The sequence below is a fragment of the Amphiprion ocellaris genome, chromosome 9 (genome assembly GCF_022539595.1).
Source record: "Amphiprion ocellaris isolate individual 3 ecotype Okinawa chromosome 9, ASM2253959v1, whole genome shotgun sequence".
Classification (NCBI taxonomy): domain Eukaryota; kingdom Metazoa; phylum Chordata; class Actinopteri; family Pomacentridae; genus Amphiprion; species Amphiprion ocellaris.
This window is the reverse complement of record NC_072774.1, coordinates 13,317,797-13,339,615: the sequence shown is the minus strand read 5'-3', so window position 1 is coordinate 13,339,615 and position 21,819 is coordinate 13,317,797. Positions and strand designations below refer to the sequence as shown.

The window sequence follows — 21,819 nt, the reverse complement described above, 5'->3', positions numbered from 1 at the left end:
AAATGTTCCCCGTTTTTTTATGAAAGGCCACAAGCTTAGAGTCTCAGGTTTTCATGAGCAGGCTGCTAACACAGAATTCACCACACTGCAAAATTGTTAGCATAACACTGGCAACTGAGTGGACTCATTGTTATTGTTCACACATCCTTGCTGACTCAAAGAAATACTTGTGTTTCATGATAAACCCAGTGCCTTAAACGAAACAATGATTTATAGTTTCATTGTGGGCCAGGATTGCTGAGGGGAGATGTTTGAGACTCTACAATGTATAGTTTTCTTGGATGTTAACTCAAAGACTTTTTCTCTCTTTCTGTAGTATTTTAAAGCTTTTTTGCCACCTGTATAATCACACCGTCCTCTCACATTGCAGGCCTTGGCGTATTATGGGATCTCAAGCCGATAAATGTAAATGGCCTTCACAAAGGGGGGTTTAGTAACAAAGTTAAGTGGAAGCATATGTGCTAGTAAGGTCACAGTCTGATTATAGAAACCTCTGTGGGTCTGTGGGGTTGGATTCTGCTTGTAGAACAGACTCAAGTACGCAAGACTTAGTGACTATCACAGAGAAAACAGGAACAACAACATGGAAACTAAGAATCATGGAGCATTATGTGGTTGGCTTTGTTTCTTTGTCTTTGAAAATGAGTCCGTTGAGGCAAGTTGGACTTTGATGAGAGAAGCAGGCAGAGCCACAATTTAAATATAATGCAAGACCAAGTGTGACACATGGCTCCGTCCATGAACTCAGGGTGTGCCATTTAGTCTACATTTATATTCCTCGTGTAAACAATGTGCGAAATCTGTGCATACGTTTGAAAAAAGACAACATTCCTTTTAATGATGCCCTGTTGTTCTTGCCATCCATATTGTTTAGGTTCTTGTCAGGTGAAAACTGTCCTCTGTTAACATCAAGATATTAACAAGTTTGACGTTTTGGCAGGTGTGGATATTTATCTCACCACTATAAAGTCATTAGTTAGTTTAGCTGAGTATAAGGACTCAAAATTGGAGCCCTGTCTGATGATACAGTTACCTGGCTTTTTCTAGGGATTTAACAAGGCCTGCAGCTAATGAGTAATTGAGTAATTATTTTCTCAATAATTTACTTGGTATTTAGTCTCCAAAATGCAGAGAATGGCCATTTGTCAAAGCCAATGATGACAAACATCACCCAAAGAAATTCAGTTCAATTAAAAAATCAAACAAACAGCTAATAACACCATAAAATCTTAAACTAATTAATCAACTATCAGAATAGTAGTTGATTCATTTTATATATGACACCCAATTGATTAATTGTTGCATCTCTAGATTTAATATGCTAAGTATAACTTATTTATTGGTGAGCTTTAGGGATGTTGTTTTTTTTTTTTTGTTTTGTTTTTTTTAAACTTTTGGACAGAGCCAGACTAGGTGTTTCCCATGTTTAAAGTCTTCATGCTTGGCTAACTGACTGCTGATTAAACATGATTATAACTGAGTAAAAATGTCTGCTTGTTTCCCTTAAAGGAGAGGATGCTGAGTCAGACTGGGGTGAATGCGAGGAATCGAGATGTGTTGGGGCTACGCTGTCTGCCAGGTAAGATTGTGCTTTAATCACCTGTGGTTTGTAGTTTTATATAGAAAGATTTTTAGATATGTAAAGCTATCAGGTTAATCACTAATAAACAGTTTGTTACAATTGTCAGACCAACTGTAGTCCTTTCAAATAATCTGCTTTTGACAGATCAATATGTCTTGCATTGATAAAATAAGTAGTGATTTAAGCAACTGTACCAGTGAGCATGCCGTAGCTGAACAAGGCAAACAAGTGAAGGCTCTAAATAATATATGACCATCCAGCATAAACTTAATCTGAAGACTCCCCCCTGCAGTTTTACGGTCACATATAATATCAACACTCGGTACCACAGAGGCAAAAAACTGCTGCTGTGTATTGTTCCATGTTACATTTGCAGCCACACCTGGAGCAGGAATGTCACAGCAGGTGCTTTGCCTTTGAGACGGGAAAACATCTGCTGTTGAAAAGCTAACATGAACACACAAATGGAGACTGAGAGACTCGACAAACAATAATATACAGTAGATGAGATCAAAAAGTCTTGAAGCTTTTATTGCATAATGAAATCTGGTGAGATGTTGACAAATTGCATTAAAATCTGTAGGAGGTGTTTTAGTTTCCCAGATTTAAATTATGAAGCACTGATGACTAGATAAATCCTAAGAACTGTTGTGACGTCAGTGATTTGGGAGCAGTGGTACAACGTGCCAAATGATTTCAACTCATGCAGAGTAGTGCAACAGCAGTTCTTTGTAGATGCCAACAGCTTAGAGACAGATTTATAGTGTAGTTACAGATTAATTTAACCCTTTTCTGTTTGTACATCACAAAACAAGATGACTGTGCTGCTCACTTGCACTGTTCTGCACCTGCAAGAAGAAGTATAGGTCATATAGTGACCCGCTGAACCCCAACCCATTTCTAAGGTCCTCGCATTTGTACTCACTTTGGGCTCATTTTTCATTGCAATATAAAGTCATGCACTTCTATGGAAGTAGAGAGAACTCATAGATGTCCTCTGTGCTATGACTGTGTTAGGCCTTGACATGCTTTTTTTTTTTTTTCCAAAGATATGACCCTAGATCCTACACGTGTATGGCACAATCTTGTTGAACACACACAACCCCAAAATCACTTTTCCTTTTCCCTCAGCTGTTAAAACCCCTGCTGAGAAGAGAGAATTTAGCCAGAAGTCAACACTCTTAACTCCACAGATAATCTGCTGACTAGTGCAGGGCTCTTAGAGCACAACTTGTTTCACTAGCCTAGCCTCTGCTTATGTTCTTGTGTCAGAACAGCAGCTTTTCATAAGAACGGCAGCAGACCGGTGTGCCTAGATGTGAGTCAAACTAATCTTTAACACTTATATCAGCAGCTACTCCCCACAGGAGCAGATAAGATGTAAATGTCAGTTTATGTGAGTTTGTAGGAAGTTCATGACCCTTTCTTTACAGGTCTATGTCACACACACGTGTTTCTGTCTCTTTCTGTCTTATTAATTTACATTGATCTATTTTTGTCTTTGACTTTTCATTGTTTTATATTTATCTTTTAGTCTGTAGTTTTCTGTGACAATTTTGGATTTTTAAAGTCTGTGTTTTGTTGTTGACATGCAGTCGGACATTGTGTGCTTCCACTGACCTTCCACACATGCTTTTTTCAAGACATACACACACTTCCTTCCGTATTTTCATTCAGTTAGCCAGGCTAATTTGTTTTCCAGCAGTTTGTTTTCATCAAATACTTTCCAGACTCTGCTAGCGCTTGACAACACACACACTAATTCTATTCTTAGCTGTTAACATTTCACTGTGAAATGTCGACTATCTATACTGTGCATTTTTTTCCCCCCTGCTGGTTTTCAACCTCATCCCCAACAACATATCTAAACTGTCTCTTTCTTCTCTTTCTCCACCTTCATTCCAGCCAGATTAGAAACACAGCTGTGCATGAAAAGCTGTCTTATATTAGGACAGAGAAGAAGACAGATGTGTATTAGCAGCACTGTTTTGCCTTTTCATTATCCTTATTTAGTTTTTCCACAGAGACCTAAATTAGCTCTTGTGTGAGCTAAAATTACTGTTGGTACGCTGTAAATGTAGCTGATCATCCAAAAATGGCTTCGGATTTCAGGCAGACAATTTATCCTTTGGCTCTGTGCACACTCTGCAGAGTAAGTGTTGAGACAATTTGTGAGAACAAGTTCACTTTCAGACACAAAGGAGTCGCGAGTCACTGTTACCACACTGAGTGAAAAGGCTCACGTTGCACCTGTACTTTCTTGCTTTCTCCCCCTCGAATGCATACATGCCGACACAACAGAATAGGTCATTTGTCAACACTCCCTTGTGTAGAAACAATATTGTTGGTGCTTATCCCAGTAAAACAGTTATGCTGTTTTTCAATGTTAGGGTGATGTAGGCTGTGTTTAAAAGAGTCTCAAATGAGATGCACTGAGAAGCTGAAAACATCTACGTGCATCAAAGAGTCAAAAATATGTTCGCAGAAGTTCTGTCAGTAGTTAACGGGCAAGCAGCATTGACTGTGTTCTCATGTGACACTCGGACACAGGACCTCAGAAACCGAGCCGGCCTGCAGGAGGGCAAACAGGTCAGGACAGCTCCAGCAGCCATAAGTAGATCATGTACCATTTGAATGCTGCAGCTGGGGGAGGGGGTATACTGTCCATTCACACACAATGTCAAGAGGGCAGGACCCCCTTCAGAGCAACTTCACAATCCCCTTTCACCACAGTCTAAAGTTACTGTGGGATTTAAAGGCTGTCAATCAGCTTCGTACCTCGTTGATTGATGGACAAGAGACCACAGCATCGATATTTGTATCCTTGGATATCGATCTTGACGTTGAAAAGGGTATTAAATTCTGTTGGGATTCATTACTTTGGATGGAAATTTAGATGTCGGTGAGAAAGATTGAAAAGATTTTTATTGTGATATTCATTTCTGATGAGGATGTGTGGAGACCTAGTGCATTATATTATGCAATGATTCTGATGTTAAATGCTGAATATGTTGGTTGGTTTGCTTTATATCAATGACAGTGTAACCTGCATATGAAAGACTGGAAAGTTCTTGGAAAGGTTTTGTCATTTTGAAAGTGCTTCTGAGTATTATATGACATGGAAGTTGGACCTTTTCCGTCTGTGCTATAGTCTGTCGGCAGAGCAGTCTTCTGGACATTTTGTACTGTTCCAGATTATAGGGAAGACTCCAGACACTGAGGGATTTTTTTTCCCTCACTGATGAGTATTCTTTCTGTGTCCAGTGTATTCTTTTCATCACTGCAGATACTTCTGTTTCCATAGATTTAACCCGACGTAACTTATTCGTGGTCTTTGCTCTTCCTCCCTGTGGGATGGAGGGAGCACAAACCTTTAGCGCTGCACGCATCCCAGCTGAAAATGAGGAACAAATGTGCATGAAAACAAATAAAACAGAGGCTGAGAGCATGTGATTCACATGTCTCTCAGCTGTGTTTTCTCAGGCTGATCCCTCTCTGCACATTCCCAAATTTACACTTGACGTAGAGGAAAAAGTCTTACATGTGTCGATTTAACATTACAAACTTGACAATTTCTTAAACCCTTCTCGTCAAATGCTTTGTTGATTTGAATAGATTTCGCTACTCTGAATGGTTGTGGTGCTCTAGGACAGTCGGGTTCCTCGTTGTGGCATTTGAGACCTTACTGTTGAAATACAATGCAGCTTTCTGCCTTGAGGCACAGTGTATTATGATAGTTTCTCCCTTTTTCTCTCGAGCAGGTTAAAGCTCCAATCCAACTTTTTTTTTTTTTTTTTTTGGTGAGTTGACACCCTGTAACGCTGTCATTGTCTTATTCAGCTGGCATTTGTAATTCTACTTATTGTATTGAAGAATCAACAAAAACACAATAATCCAAAATCACTCACAGTATTATTAGTCTGCACTATACTTTATCTAATGGCTTTTTACCATTGTTGCTAAGCAAAAGATGTGCACCAAACTCAATATTTCGAACATCTAATAACCAATTTACTTTTCAAGTGTGTCACTGCAGCTATTGCTATTATGTTGCTGCTTTTAGCTTCTGTTTAAATTCCACATAGCTCCTGTTAGTGCCTGATATTTACTGTTAACTCTTATTAGCAGCAGATGGCTCATGGTAGCCCAGGATAAATCCAGTTAGTGTCTGTAAAGAACTTTTTCTTTTAAGATCCAAGTAACTATTACCTGGTTTATTTACTAGTTTCTGGATGTTTGTTTTTTTATGCATTGGTTACATTTTCCTCAGTGAGGGGCTTATTTTTCACTGAAATACAAAGCCCTGCACCTCTATGAAAACAGCACAACCACGACTAGAAGTAGAGCAAGCTCAGAATAACAGACAGTACATTTTTGATAGTTTATTTAATAAAAAGAATACACCTGGAACTAACATGTGGCCACAGCTATTACCAATTATGTAGAAAAAAATGTGGCTCTACATAGTATATATATTTTACTGCTTACTTACATTTTTTTTGGTTTCCATACTTGTCTCTTATCTGCGTGGTATAAACAAAGCCTACAGTTCAGCCAAAAACTTCCTGATCTATTGCAATGTGGCTGTTGGTAACAGCTGAGTTGTTAGTGGTTTTTATCCAGGAGTGGAGCTTTTGTTGTTTTTTTTTTTTTTTTTTTTTTTTTACGAAATCTGAGTTCTTGTTGGCAAATTTTGAAAGGAGATGTGTAGAATAATATAATATAATAGCATCTCTCCCTCTCCCCCTTTCCTGTGCATATACATGGGCATGCGTGAGACAGCTGTGAAGAGAATGTCACAGAATCTCTGTTGGATCAGTATACATTGTTAGACTGTACCTGGAGTTTCCCAGGAAGAACATAAAAAAAAGCCTTTATTGGATTAAGGTACAACTGTCCCATAAACACCTTTACGTATCTAGCAGACTCACGCTGCGATGAATCACCTGCTCCCACTAGGTTGTTAAATTTAAACAAAGAGCGCAAATAAGTCCATAGGCCTTCTGTTCCCTGTTTTCTTTTACTTCTCTCCTTCAGTGCTTAAATCTGCAGGCTGCAGGAATGTTTTGGGCTCTGTTGCACCCTGGAGCGACATTAAAAAGAGGCACGCAAAAGCACAGATTGTCCCTCTGAAAGACAAGCTCTCAACGAGAGTTCACTTCTGTTCACTGTGCTAAGTAGCTTACATCTCTAAAGCTAGATCATGCAAGGTCAGGTTTAATTGATAAATCTAGCTTAGGGTTTTTATGTGTGGTATGTGAGGCTAAAGGACAAAAGCATAATCAGAGAGCTCACTTAAAGATTTAAACTCTTCTTGTGCAATCAGTAAATTATGGTGTTGGAAGCACAGGCTCTTCTTCCTCTTTCTCTCCCAGCATAAACAAGTGTTTCATGTGTAAAAATGGCTCTTTCCTGTTTGTGCTTTGTTAGCCCCCCAAAACATCCATTAAGCTTTGAGCAAAGACTGGGTTCAGCCCAACATCTTTGCTGTCATTTTCAATATAAAGGTAGCACTAGTTCCTTCCACACATACAGCAAAGGAATTTTGTGTTTCCTCAGTGTGTTTTTTCAGTTTTGAGGAACCAGCAGTCTTTCCCCGTGTTTTTCATGGTCTTCTGAATGAAAGGAAAACATTTACCTTGTCATGCGTCTGGCCAAACACTCCTCTTGTCGTGGACAAAAAGGCCATTTTCTCCGTGTCTACCCAATCCTGGACTCTGTTGCCATGGAAACCCATAGTCTAGCTGGCAGAGGCTTTGTATTCCTGCGGGAGACCGTTATAAATGTGCTGCCTCACTGCTGTGTGTGTGTGTGTGTGTGTGTGTGTGTGTGTGTGTGTGTGTGTGTGTGTGTGTGTGTGTGTGTGTTAGTTTTGGTCAAATAGTTTTCCTCTTCTTTTTTTCTTTCAGAATGTTTGTGTGCAAAAGATTATTTTGGGTGAAAAGGTTTGTTTTTGGAAGCTTTGTCCTGGAATTTCAGATGCTTCTTCAACTTTCCTCTCTACCAAGAACTGGACGGCATCCCTTTCAACAGAATTCATAGATTACTAAGAAAGTCCTGCACACATAATGCATATGCTTTTGCATTACACATACAAGCCAGTTTTTTTTTCCTGGGAGGCTGTTCTGCTTTCTTTGTAGATAATTATGAAAATCCACAGAGATTTAAGCCGTCCTTTTAAGTTGTCCATATGCAATTCTCAGTGTCTGAATCATCACCTCCTACATTTTATTAAATGAAGACAATATTAGCTGGTCTCTCAGTGGTCTTTGCTTATACTGCAGAATAATGTGTTATTAAATTTTTTCTAAATTTCCACGGAATTGCATTTCTAGGCTGTTCAGTTCTAGAGCCATGCTTTATTTATTCCGAGGCAGACGTATAGTTTAATTAAGGGCTGAACTATAATATATGGTAGCTGAGAAACCAAAACAAGAAAAAAAAAATTAAATAAACTTTTTAATATTGATGATGACAGATGGATGTTTACAATTTTTAAAAACAACAAAGCACAAATAATACATACGAATAGTAATAATATGTGTGTGTGTGTGTATATATATATTGATAAATGATAGAAATGAAAAAAATGTTTTGTGTAACTGTTTTATTGTTATACACTGATCAAAAGACAGTAATTCAACATTTTTGTTGTGAAACCCTGTGTCCAAATAAATCTGTGAAAAAACACAGAACCAATACATTCCTGTTAATTGTCACTAATTTTATCTCATTTTAGAAATGTATTTACAGTATTGAATTTGAATTGAACAATTTCAAATTTCCATTAAATAAACATGCAATATTTGTAAAATTGCAATCCATTTATAATTAAGGTTACACATTTTATAGGTCTACAGAGTTGCAGGTATATATTATTTCACATTATAAAGAAATGGTTTACATTTGTAAAGTTCTTGATATTGTTGTGTATTTCAAACGTACAGAAAATTTGGTGAAACTATAGATTTTCTTTACCATGTGTCTCACGCGGCCATGGTCAAGCAAATTTTAAATATTTTAAGTGTATTTGTGAGTATTGAACTGTAGATTCGTAATATTTCTCAGAAACATTATAATTAGATATTCTTCCCCAATCATTCAGCTCTATTTTAAATGGTCATTTTAGTGTTTTAAAATGTCAGCTTGATACATCTTCACTTATGTGCTTGAATTTGAAAATAATTAAATCATATGTTCATCTGAATTCACCAACAAACCAATTCAGCACAACGCAATTTTTTTTTCTGCTCCTCCTGCCCATCTGACCGTGGACTTGCAACAATTCGAGGACATACCCTTTTGTTTAAGGATGTTGTTCCACCCACTCCCAACAGCCTGTTCTCTGTCATACTGCTGTGACTCTGTCTGTACACTTCCTGTTGTGTCCTCACCAGAAGTCGCCACTTAGACGGAAAAGTGGTCAGAAGGTTCATTGTCAAAATTAAAAGCTCTTCCTAGGCATATATCACCCATGAATTCCACCCAGTAACCTCTCTAATACAGTTCCCTTTTGTCCTCACTAGGTGAATGTGTACTTCAGAGAGCCGTAATGGTGAGGAAGAAGTTGACTGCCAGGGAAGGAAGAGGTTGGCTGTCCGGGACACTCTTCTGTACTCACTTTAGAGTGGCTTTTGTGCCCCAGGACAGTCCCAAACTTGACGTGAGTCTTTTACCTACTCTGATTCAAATACTTACTAGGACTGCAGTGAGCCAAAGAAAATCGTAGTCATCTGAATTCTTACGTGCTCTTCAGTGAATCGATTGGTTGCAGGTAAAAAAAAAATAAGCCACAGTGCACTGAGTATACACTGTCTGCTAGCCTTACTAGCTTAAATGAATTTTAAATCAACACCTAAAAATGTTTTCAGTGTATTACATTGTTTTATTCTTTTGTACTGAAATGATAAGAACAGACTGCCCATATTCATTTGATTTCTGAAAATAGAACTACATCAGCTGGTGTTCCAGTACAAGAACTATTGATGAATATAACACAGACTAGTAACCTGTTTTTAGATGATCTGCCATGTTGGTTGTTGACCTGTGATGTTTTTGTTTGCAAAGTTTACGATCCACTTTGTCCATTCGTTTGAACAAAATGCAGCCACACTTCTTTGACATGGTGTCAGTTAGTTTGGAGCCAACTCCAAGTTAATGTTCAATAAATTATATATTGGTTAGACCTAGTAGGACACATTAGTTTGTGCGAGATCAAAGTTGTGAAAAGATTGGGGGTGTTCCCAGGTCTGTTTCTCTGGCTACAAAAAATAATGGATTAATCCTTAAAGCCTGTTAGTATGACTACAGCCAATACTTACATTATGTTATGGTTGCACATTGTGCTGTTATTTGCGGTCTAAAGGATGACATTTTAAAATACAAAAAGTACATTTAACATTGTTGGAATACAGTGATACATTAGTAATGCCTATTTATGGCTATGTGTTTTTTTTGTCTTAATTAACATTAATGATGCAGGACAATGCAGACCCAGTGCTTTTAGGAGATCATGATGTGGCTTTGGCAGCTATAGAGAAGGTTGTTGTTGGTAAGTAAAACCTCATGGCCACTTTTTTACTTGGATCAATAAAAGCATTTTAAATTATGCCATGAATAGACATTAATTGACTAGTATTACTTTTAAATGTCCAATAACAGACTCAGACCAAAATGGATCTCTCTTATTACTTGTTGTTATTAATATTATGGTCACAGTAACGATCCTAGGAAGCTAAACTTCAAACTAATTATTTATATTTATGTTAAATTGGCTTGTAAAAATATTAATGTTATATATTTTACAAGAAGAAGATGTATTGATACATAAATATTCTTGGTCTATTTGGCTCCTCACCCATTTTTCATCTGTTTAATATTTAATGAGTACTTTGCCCTCCTCTATGTTGCAGTGGGCCCAAACAGGACCAAGCTGGTGACCCCAAGCTCCTCGCTGAAGTTCACTCCAGAGGAGCTGGTGCTTTACTGCAGGGACATGAGAGTCATCTGCTTTCTGTTTGATCGCCTCACTCCAGACACACAGGTCATAGAAGTGAGTCCATCTGCCGATTTTAGCAAATTTTTGATCTTATTTAAAGCATAACTGTGTGGGTTGTGACTCCAAGGCCTTGTAGAAACAGATAGTTTGCAGGCAGTCTCCTTGTCAAACTGTTGTTTTGTGTTATTTTATACAATTGTAAAGTCTGTAAAACATATTTGATGCACACTTTCCAAATTTTTCTCTGGGAGATTAGTGTGCTACAGTTAAGATTTGCATACAGGTGGATCTTTTATTGTTTGTGTGCCTCAGATCAAAGGCTCTGGTTACCAGCATACAGTCGTCAGTCATTTCTGAGCCTTAAGATGTCTGCGTAGAGAAGCTGATCTGACACTGCAGGGCCTCTGTGTTGAAAGCTGATGACCTTTGTCATGTTGATGGGCTCACTGTGGTTTCCCTCCTCAGATAACCTACACCATTGCCAAGGCCGCCAAATCTGGGTCCGTTTTATCTTTCCAGAATGCTGCCCTCGGGAGTGTAGGTGAGTAGATCAATGTATACAACAAGTCTTTGCCTTCCTGGCACTGATGCAATACCCTGTCAGTCTGTCTATCATTCTGTAGATGTTTAGCTTCCCAGGGATATATATCCATCAATCCACCCATTATCTATACACCACTTAATCCTCTATAGGGTTGCAGGGTGCTTTAGCCTATCTTAGTTGACTTAGGGCAAAGGCAGGGTTCACCTGGACAGGTTGCCAGTATGTGACAGGGCTACACAGAGAGACAAATAACCAAGCACACATTCACAGCTGGGGATAATTTAGAATCATCAATTAACCTCAGCATATCTTTGGACTGTGGGAGGAAGCTGAAGCACTTGGTGAGAATCCATACAGGGACAGTGAGAACATGCAAAACTCTGTGTCCTGCAAATAAAGTTTTAAAAGCAGCTTTGTGTATCTAAGAACCATTAAATTTGAGTAAATTGTGTTCTGTCAGACATACTTCTCTTGTAAATTCATCATGGAAAATGAGAACTGTGCAACTTGTCTTTTAATATCAAGCAGTGAATAGTATGTGTACACATTGCGATGTCGGATGTCGATATTGAACCGATATGTTGTGGAGCCCTAATATAGATACATCCAAAACAAATAGTCTGTTGGGACGATAATGCCATGAAAATGACTGACAGTTAGCGATCTGAGTTATTTATCACAATCTTCCTGTCAGTTTTGTTTTGTGCATATTTTACCTCAAGTGAATATTCATGGAAGTAACAGCTCTTTTCAAGTGTGAAGCAAATGCCCACGTCAGTCAGAGACACAGCAGGAATGCGTTAGTAATGTGCTGTATTTGCTTTTCAAAGTCATGAAAGTTTCTTTCTGTAGTGCCTTTATCAAGTGTGTTCTCGTTTCGGTTTTCCCCCGTTCTAGCTCCAGAGACAGAATGTACCCAAAACTGTGATCACAGATTGTCATTTCCCTATGTCCTCAACTCTGTGCCTTCTGTTTTTGTTTCTATCTGTACCTTCTGCCACAGCATCTGAATGTCGTGTTACAAGTTTTAAAACAGCGGAGAATGTGAAACTGGAAACATAATGGTTTCTGTGCAGACCATAACGACATAAAAAGCTCACATCCTCTCTGGTTGGCAAGATTTGAAACATTCTCCTCCATGATGACGCAATGAAAATACTGCCTCTGAAACCAAAGCCATATGCGAAGAAATTTCTGTGGTTTCAAACAGAGACTCGCTAAAAGTGTTAGGGGCTCCACTTGACAGTGACTGAAAGACTGAGTTTGGTTAAATCTCCAAAATAAATGCACATTTAAACTATTAGAGAGTCAGAATCTCTTCTGTTTGAAAAACAAATAGTCCACAGTTAATCACTAACAAAACAAACGTTTTTAACAATTATCCACATTTCTAAGTGAGCTACTATGTGTTCACTTCAGCCATATAGGAAAATACGAGCCTGTCTGTACAATATATTATGCTATGTTAAAGCTACGCTAGGCTGACCAGGCTGTTCATGATTGTCAGCTCTTGGATAAATAATGCAAGCCCCCCTGTGAAACAAGTCTCTAGATGACCTACAGTTCAACTCTACCCTAGGGGTCAAGTGTGACTGCTGTGTGGTCAATGCTCTGAATATATAGGGTATCACAAAAAAACTGACATCATTTAAGATGTCCATATCGTGAGTGAATGTATGGTCATGATGCTTAATAGGAATTATTTTAGACATAAAATGTTTTATTCTACAAATTTCAAATGAAAAAATCTGGGGGACGGTAATTTTATAATGTTTCAAAGTTATTCCAAATGTTAAATGTGTGCGCCGCTTGTGACGCTGCACACATCAAGTTGGTAGTGCCACACTCGCTGCAGCATGTCTTGAAAGTTCTTATGCCACGCCCAAATCTGCTTTCCTGTCAGCACTTGTTTATGAAATTAACTATCAAATTCATGTTGCACATTCACATTTGACTGAGTTTGGGCGTACTTCAATACACAGAACGCCTTTTCTGTTGCAGTAAACGGCATGTCTATTCCTGAAAGCAGAAAAATAAAAATGATTACACTTTATTGAGCAAAAAGAGCAAACAAATTTTAAACAAATTATTAGGTGATGAAATAATGTCAATTTTTTTTTGGGGGGGGGGGTGGACACCCTGTATGACTACATCACAGGACTCTGCGAAAAACTTAACAAAAACCTCAGACTACATATCACAGCCTTGTATGAACACAGCGTAGTTGTTGTATAAAGTACTTGAAATTGCTCAGAGGACATTTTGCTTTTGTCTCCTCTAAAAAAGGATTGCAGTCAAGCTTAGACTGAATTTGATAAAAAGCATCAGAAGGTCGGCTATGCTTTCATACTGGACAGTCAGTATCCATTCTTTTTCATTCTGTTTGAATATCTAAAGCTATAACATATCAACTCTTATTGCAAGCTTATTAAATCTTGCGTCACATCTTAAAATAACTTGGTTTGTCCAATACCTTCGCCTTTCAGTTACCTGTAATATATAACAGAGAAAAACAACAAATCCTCACATCAGAGGAGCTGAGAGAAGAAATTTTGAAATCATTCTACTGAAAATTACCTCAACGAACAATCAGTCCTCCTGAATAGCCAGAGCTGTATGCACTGGCATGCTGCTGAATTAACACCCCTGATTTCTTTCTTGAGAAAAGCATTTAGTGCCTAAATAGACGCAATGTTTGTATATCGTAGCTAAAAAAGTTAGGGTGTCATAAGCATCAAAGCACTTTTTGCACAAGATAGAAATCTCAGCTGAAGTGTTTGAATCACTTTCCTCCTCCAGAAATGAAGCAGTTTCTAAGCAACCGTCGTCGAGACGCCCACATGAACTGGTTTGAATCTGCCTCCGACTGGGAGCAAGAGCTGGAGAGGTGTGGAGCCACTAGCTGGAGAGTCAGCTCCGTTAACGACCGCTTTGAGATGTCGACCAGGTAAATTCACAAGTACAACCAAATGTGTGAAGTTGTGATGTTTAAAAAACACATCTGGTATTTTTAAATCAGACTACACGTGATTTTCTGTGGTATATCACCCTCTCAGCCTTACCTCTTAACCGATAATATAGACAAAAACTGATCATACCCACCAACCACTAACACTCTTCAGGAATGTGTGAATACATCTGCTTTCAAGTCCTTGGCAAGAGAATGTTTTGAAAGCGTTCTTTTGCAGACACAAATACACACCAATCCAAGGATGAACTCCATTAAAAGACAGAGAAAGTTCACTGAATATGTTCAATTGAAGTGTTCAAACTTGTTGATTTTTTTGATATAAAATAACCCTTCCATGCATGACTGTAATCACTCTATTTATATTGTGGCAGTAAAACTGAGCATTACTTTTTGTTCTTGTCAGCCTGCCAAGATTCATCGTGGTTCCACAAAAGGTTTTAGACACGGAACTGAAGAAAAGTTTTGCCCACTTCAATGAAGGACGCATCCCAGTAAGTGTTCTTAGTATTGGCCTACATTTTGTTTTGAAACACCACTACATTCACCCCTACTTAGTTATTTTCAGATTTATTCGACGGTTTATGTGTCGGGTGAAAGTCTCACTCCTAAAAAAAATCATGTTCATAGTTCTTATTCCTGTATTTGTACCTCAGAAACAAATTTGTGAAGGCATTTTTGCTAAAGCAGAGCTGCTAAAGGAAGTACTTAGCTGGATTATCTGGCTGTAGATCAAAGCACATTTTCAAATCCAGAACCGACCTTGCTGTCAGAATAAAACAACAAAGCCCACCAAAGGTTTCACTCCATGTTCTTGCTTTTAGAAAGACGTATTTACAGCCAAAATTCTTGTTGGTATTTGAGAGAAGATCAAAGGTATAAATTCTTCAAACAAGACCTTTTCCTTACCCAAGTGTATAATATGTGTTATGATCGAATGATCTTTCAACCTTGATCATCTATGAGATGGGAGTTGCCTGCTTATTAACATTCCTGCGACACAAATTAAAAGATGAATGCAGATGCAGCGAGTGCCTTTGGGGAATTTTCGCAATGTGGAACGTGTTATTAAAGACGCTGCGTTTTTTGTTGCAGCGCTGGTGTTGGCGACATCCCAGAGGCAGTGATCTGCTACGAATGGCCAGCTTCCAGAACAACATCTACCATGAGAAAGACGACATCAGGTGTGAGCATACACAGTGCTTTTCGAATGGATTTTAGTGCATGTGCGGACGCCAGTGTAAGCATTAACATTTTGCCACCCATACGTCAGTCTTAATTGTACGGTGTAGCTTTCACAAGACAAAGAATGGGTTACAGTAGTGTAATAATAGGTTGGTTGTTAGGCTTTAAAGCTTCTGTAGGGACCATTTTTTTCATGTACAAAAAATGCTCAGTCTAACTCAAGATTCTATGAACAGGAACGTGACATTAACAATGTTCAGTCTTTTCTTTTTGCAGAGCAGGAGAATTTTCTGCAGGAAAATTAGCTTCACATCAAGCTGCTACCTTTTGCACACTGGTAGCTTCAGTTAAAGCAAAGTTGCCTGTAAAAATTTTGCAACAGTTCACTCAGTTGTCAACCATAAACCACTTTCTGCAAATGAACTGCCTTTTTGCACTACAACTGTCAGTTTATTTTTATCAGAGAAGATACATTGACATGTTTGAATGCTGTCTGAACACAGGAAATAAGTTAACATAGCAGCAGGCCACGGGCTAAATATTGCAAGTTCTTACAGAAACTTGCAGCTGCAGTTTAAAAAGTGCATTATACAGCATGAAGTCATATTAGCAGACAGATGTTGCACTAATGAGTTTCTATCTTTTTTTTTTGTGCTGAACAAGAAGCTTTTTGTAAAATCACTATAAGAAGCACCATCACCAATAATTAAATTGAGCATGTCAGCAAGGGAGAAAAATAAATCCCATCTAAGAACTATGGGACTAAAGAAACATAAGGCAAAACTGAGCTTAGAAAGAGCAATTATGCTCTTTAGTTACACAATTTTTGATCAGACCTCTGAACTATCCCAGTGAGACAAAATCATTTTTGCTGCTCTGAAAGTTATTCCAGAACAAGGGCACAAACTAGGAGATGGCCGTTCCACTCAAGTTCTTCACAAATCCTGGGTACCCTTTAGAGCAGCCATTTCAAGCTAATAAATATATACATACAGTAAGTTAAAGTTATATTGAAAATGGAAAATTAACATTCCAGCCACGTATTACACAAACTAATTAGCAACTTAGCATTAAAACATGGCTTGACTCCACACCACCATCTTCCTAGCTGTGACATGCGCTCTGTTACATGTGCTGCAGACACTGTTCGTATTTCATATCTGACAACATAAACATCAATACCAGTATATTTGTGGTAGTTGGCCAATAAAACCAACCAACTTACATATTGGCTGCATTGTGGAGTTAATACTGGATTGTTGCATGTGTGTCAGTCTATTAACTGCAGGATGTGTTCTTCTGTAGAAACCTGGAGATGGTCCTGTTTGGGTGCCAGTCTTCATTGTGTGTAGTGGTGGAGCTGGGTGAGGAGCTGCCCTCGCCTGCCGACATCCAGCTGGCACACAGCCGCCTGCGCGCCCTTTGTCTGGGAGGTGGGATCAGACATAAACACACACATCCACACCTGAGCAAATATGTATTCACACACACACACACACACACACACACACACACACACACACACACACACACACACACACACACACACACACACACACACACACAAAACTAATATACGAAGAAAGTAACAAATGACGCGTCCACATCTACCATTGTCATTGAAATCAACTGGTTATATAAATCACTTGCTTTTTAAGTGATTTACTTCTTTATTAAGAGAAGATATGTGTCATTTAAACCACTGAGGTATAATCTCAACTTTATTCTTCATATTTGGACTATATTTTATTATATTGTTGTGCTTTTTAGCAAATGAGTTGCAACATTAAGCAACAGTCAAGTAGTCCTTCACTCATGCAGCCCTGTTGGTTTATTTTGCATCTCTGTTCTGATGTTGCCATCATGAGTCTTGCGTAATAGTAATTTTTTTCCCAGTTTCCTTCCAGCTGACCTTCTTGTGGTCTGATAATGTGTGTCAGTTTTTCCATGAAGATTTCTTCACAGATTATTAGTCAATGGCCCTTCGTTGGTGGTGCTTTCCTCCCACAGTTCCTTGTGATAGCTTTTTTCCCCATTTGTCTAATTAAAGAGATTGCGTCAAACAGTTCATAGTTGGGTTTTGGGTTTTTTTTTGTAGATTTTACATAAAATTCCCTAAGAGGCTGTTATTTTCTTACATTTTCAACAAAACGTGATTAAGCTGCATTAAATGATTCACACTCTCTTTTCTCTGTCATGCCTGTGAATGGGGGGAATATAGCATATCCTCCACATGTTTTCCAGTCATTGTCTGAAATTTCAGTGTTGAGCTTTTCCCATGTCTTTTGTTAAGTTGAGTGCTTGTCCTTTATGTTGAAACCTTAAGAATACTGACATTAGTGTTATTGATTATGATTTGGATCACACCCTTAAAGGATTTGCTCTAATTTCTTTCCTATAGTTATATTTTTTAATTTATTTTACATCCTTTATTGAGCCTGCAAAGGACAGTTGTCTTTTTCCATAAAGCACAGGGTCAGTCATAATTTGGTGCCCCTGGAACAGATAGGGTTAAGGAGCCTTATAACTGCAGAGCCACCGTTACACCCTAGTTACACCCTGGTTACACCCTGGTTACACCCTGGTTAAAGTTGTCTGTAGCATACATGTGACCCTTAAATCAAACATAACTGCTAGTTCTTCCCACTCATTTTGTGGCGGATCAAAGCAGGCTTTGTGAGACTGTATTTATTGTTGCTTTTGTCATCTAAGCACAGGCAGCACATTCCATGGTTGAGTAAGACCAGAGATGACAAAACCCATGGTCGTCCACAGCTACAGGCCTTGGAATTGAAATGCTGACCAGTCTCACGCTCACGCAAACACACACTCCCACTCACTCTCACACACAAACATTGTTTAAAGGTCACAGATTATCATGGTTCACACATTTGTCAGCTCAGTGTTTTGTCTTTTGTGGGTGATCGCTTCACGGCTCAGAAGATTGTCCTGTAAAAGCAGCCACTCACATGTATTTAGCTGGTTTACTGGCAGTGGGCTTTACATCTTCATAACAGCTGGATTGACAATAAAACTAGACATTAGTGATTTTGTTAACGACTAATCTACCCTGAGATTATGTGGACTTTACACTGTGAATCCCATTAAAAATTTGGCTATTCTTGTTAATTAGGAATGTTGCTTTATCAGTAATCAGCGTACTATGATACCAAGATTTAAAACGAACTGGTTTGAATGTGAATTGACCCCAATCAGTGCCATGTTGACTGACTTTCAAAAGTGAGTTTCACAATTAATCATGCTAAAAGGGGAAGTGAGACAAGAAATTGTTAACTTTAGAAAATTATTCGCAAAATGAGCAGACAGGATCTGAGAAACATGTTATTTGTAACTTTATTCTCAAGATCATGTGCAGCAGTTATACTTCAGGTCAACTTTCATGTGTGGATTTCCTGAATCCTTTAAGGGCTTTCATGCATTTGTAGTGAGAATGCAGAAATATGATCTGATGCCTTTTCCTTGTTTTGGCTTGCAGATATCTCCACATCTGTGTCAGTGCCTGATGACAAATGGTTATCTACCCTGGAAACCACCCACTGGCTAGACTACACCAGGTAACAGCTCTGATTGGCCAGTCTGGGTGTGAATACCATCCCCAACAAAAACTTATCACGTCCTTCCAGCTCATGGTTTTGTATTCTTAAACTTATCTAAGTAGTGACTGGCTGAGGCATTTGAAGAACTAAAGGTACTTTAAAAACCTTGAAAGTTCTCAAATAAACCATGAAAATCCTGAAAGTTGGCTGAACTTCATGGAGGACAAGTACTGGATTTTTGGCTAAATACAGCATTATAGTAGCTGCACAGTCAATATTATCTGTATGTAAATAATCACAATACTATTTGTAATGCGATGACTGTGCCTTTGTATATGTAGGTCCTGTCTGAGGAAAGCTTCAGAGGTAGCCTGCCTGCTTCGTGGCGGTCACCTGACTGTGGCACTGCAAGGTGAGTCACATGATGCCAGACCCCGGCTCATATTATTCAATCCATTCATTATTCACAGCACCTCCCTCTCATTAATGCCACATTAGGGCTTGCCCTGAAGTAGCTATATACTATGGACAATCGCACTCCGCTGAGCCTCCATGCACTCTGTCAAAAGGCCTCCATACAACATGCTCTTATCAACACAATTACACCTGCCCACAACTGTTGTTTAACGAGAGTGATGAGGCAGACTCAGTGTAAGAAAAACAGCGTCTGTCTAATTTCATTGATTGAATAATGTCAAACATAAATTTCATGCAAAGTGCAGTAAGCAGAAAAAGCATCTGAAATCTAAATTTGCCACTTCTACCATGTGCTCCATTTTTTTTGTGTACTTCACAGGTAAGTGCTTCAACAGCTTTGAGAACTTGCAACAGTTCTTCTGTGGATTTAAGCTATCTCAATGAGTTCGTTTCTTTATGCGATTCCAGACTGACTCTGACATTTAGATCAGTGGCCAGTCCCACAAAGACATTTTAGACTGGTCTACGACTTTTACTCATGTCTAATGTGAGTTAGACAATCTCACAAAATAAAACACTGATTTATTTTAAGCTTGAACTGTTAGCTACTGCATGCTCAGGCTAACCACAACCTGTATTTCCATGGTAACGCTAAGTGACGCCAGTTTATAAAAAGAGGTGAAACATTTATGTTTTGCTAGCCCTAGCTACATTTTTTTCTTAAACATTGTCACAATTTTTTCACTAAATTAACCTCTTATAAATCCTGTTAAATTAATGTAACTATTACACTCAAAGGTTTTCTGCTGAAGTGAAGGCAGCTTTAATTCAGTTGTCTGTTCAGCTGTCTTACTGGGTTGGAAAAGCATCTGAATTTACCAAGAACGTGCTGCAAATTAATCCTACTTAAGCATGTCAAAGTCTAATCTGCTTAGTGCAACAGATAAAATGAGATATTTAACTATAGTTTGACTATTAGTATATGGTCTGCTACGGGACTCATTGTTCTTCTTGTCGCTGAAGATAGCTCTTTGACTGTCCAGGAAGTAGACAATCTTGAACCCAACTTCTGGTTCGAGGCTCCTTTTCATATTGTTCCCCGTGATGGGAAATGAGCCCAAAACTGTTGTTGTGAGCATCTCTGTGCTGCAGGTTCCCTCTTTAAGTGAGACGGTCACCTTGATGCAACTCTGTGTTACAAAGAGGAAGGTGCTGACTGTTGTTTGTTGTGGATCTGTGGTGTCAACTGATCACCACCTGGCAGTAAGTTGGATCAGGTGACGGGGGATGCTGTCGTAAAGACCAGGTAAACACAAACGTGAGGGTGACCTCAGATTGTCTGGCTGGCACTCCTGTTTGCAGAGTCCTCAACTTCACCTTCAGAAGAGATGAGTGTGTGTTATTGTTGTTCTACCCAGTCTCACTGTCATTGTGGAGGCTGCCAGTAACATTAAACTTTCGTTAGACTTTCACCAAGGGGCATTTCTGACTGTGTATGAAAGTATACAGAATACAAAAGATGTGTGATTTAAGAGGATAATATTTTGCCTTTAGATTCCATTGTGTGACTCATTTTACAGACAGTAGGCTGTTGTTGATGTCTGATCATCTGGTGTGGCTTCCTGTTGTACATTCATAAACACCCAGAGAGACAGACCCAACACTGCGTTACTCAAACAATGGCTGTCCTCAGCTAAGGATGTTTACTTCTTGCTGCTGGAGTTTGACTTTCTGTGCCACTCTGTAGCTGTAAGTGACAAACATCAGGCCCTTACATCATCAGTTTGGCTGAGCGAATCAGAAATCACTACTTTTTCCTGCAGTTCTTTAATCAGCAGTGAATGTCCCACTGTGTAGAAGAGTCGCCCAAGAAGACTTTTTCTCTAAGTGACCCTCTAACACCTATCATGTCTGCAACTAGTTCTTTGTCTTTCTTGCTGTTTAAGATCATCTGACATGTTGGTTGATGTGATATGTAAATTTTACATTCCAATACAAGTTTCCAATACAATTTTTTGCGAAGTTGACAATCATGTTTGGCCATCCATTTGAACAAAATGATGCAACTGCACTGGCAACTTCTTTGGCACGGTGTCACTTAGTAGCTAAAGAAATGTTCTTTTTCTGAGTAAATGGACTTGGACACTACATACAGCCCTTCATAGTAACTACATGTGTAAGAATCATGTTACAATATATGTCCACAACTCACTTAACTTAATAATATGCGCTTTACATTAGATTATGCAAGACATTAGCTTGAAAATAATAGTAAATAGTCAAACCAGAGCAATGGGACACTTTAAACAGCAGACATTGCTACATCTTAAATGGGCTGATAAAAAACTTAGCATGCGGCCTCTTGTTTTGACATTACAGAAGCAGAGGACCGGGACATGAGCTGTGTGGTGTCCAGCCTGGTGCAGGTGATGTGTGACCCCCACTGTCGGACCCAGCATGGTTTCCAGGGACTGGTGCAGAAGGAGTGGGTGATGGCTGGCCACCGCTTCTGCAGCCGCATCAACTACCGCCGCGACAATGACAAGGAGGAGGTGAGGGGTCAGGTTT

General features: G+C 38.9%; 1 protein-coding gene across 3 annotated transcripts in view; it reads left to right on the top strand.

Annotated features, from left to right (window-relative positions):
* The window catches only part of mtmr11 (myotubularin related protein 11), a 37,784-nt gene that overhangs the window by 9,002 nt on the left and 6,963 nt on the right, over positions 1-21,819 (top strand). For all 3 annotated transcript variants that reach the window (XM_035955427.2, XM_023286233.3, XM_023286234.3), the window contains exons 2-13: positions 1,510-1,579; positions 9,109-9,245; positions 10,064-10,133; positions 10,495-10,634; positions 11,046-11,121; positions 13,924-14,071; positions 14,499-14,586; positions 15,188-15,276; positions 16,583-16,710; positions 18,774-18,852; positions 19,176-19,246; positions 21,631-21,803. In XM_035955427.2, coding sequence (XP_035811320.2) covers positions 1,516-1,579; positions 9,109-9,245; positions 10,064-10,133; positions 10,495-10,634; positions 11,046-11,121; positions 13,924-14,071; positions 14,499-14,586; positions 15,188-15,276; positions 16,583-16,710; positions 18,774-18,852; positions 19,176-19,246; positions 21,631-21,803 — 1,263 coding nt within the window. In that variant the 5' untranslated portion in view covers positions 1,510-1,515. The remainder of the gene's footprint in view (positions 1-1,509; positions 1,580-9,108; positions 9,246-10,063; positions 10,134-10,494; positions 10,635-11,045; positions 11,122-13,923; positions 14,072-14,498; positions 14,587-15,187; positions 15,277-16,582; positions 16,711-18,773; positions 18,853-19,175; positions 19,247-21,630; positions 21,804-21,819) is intronic.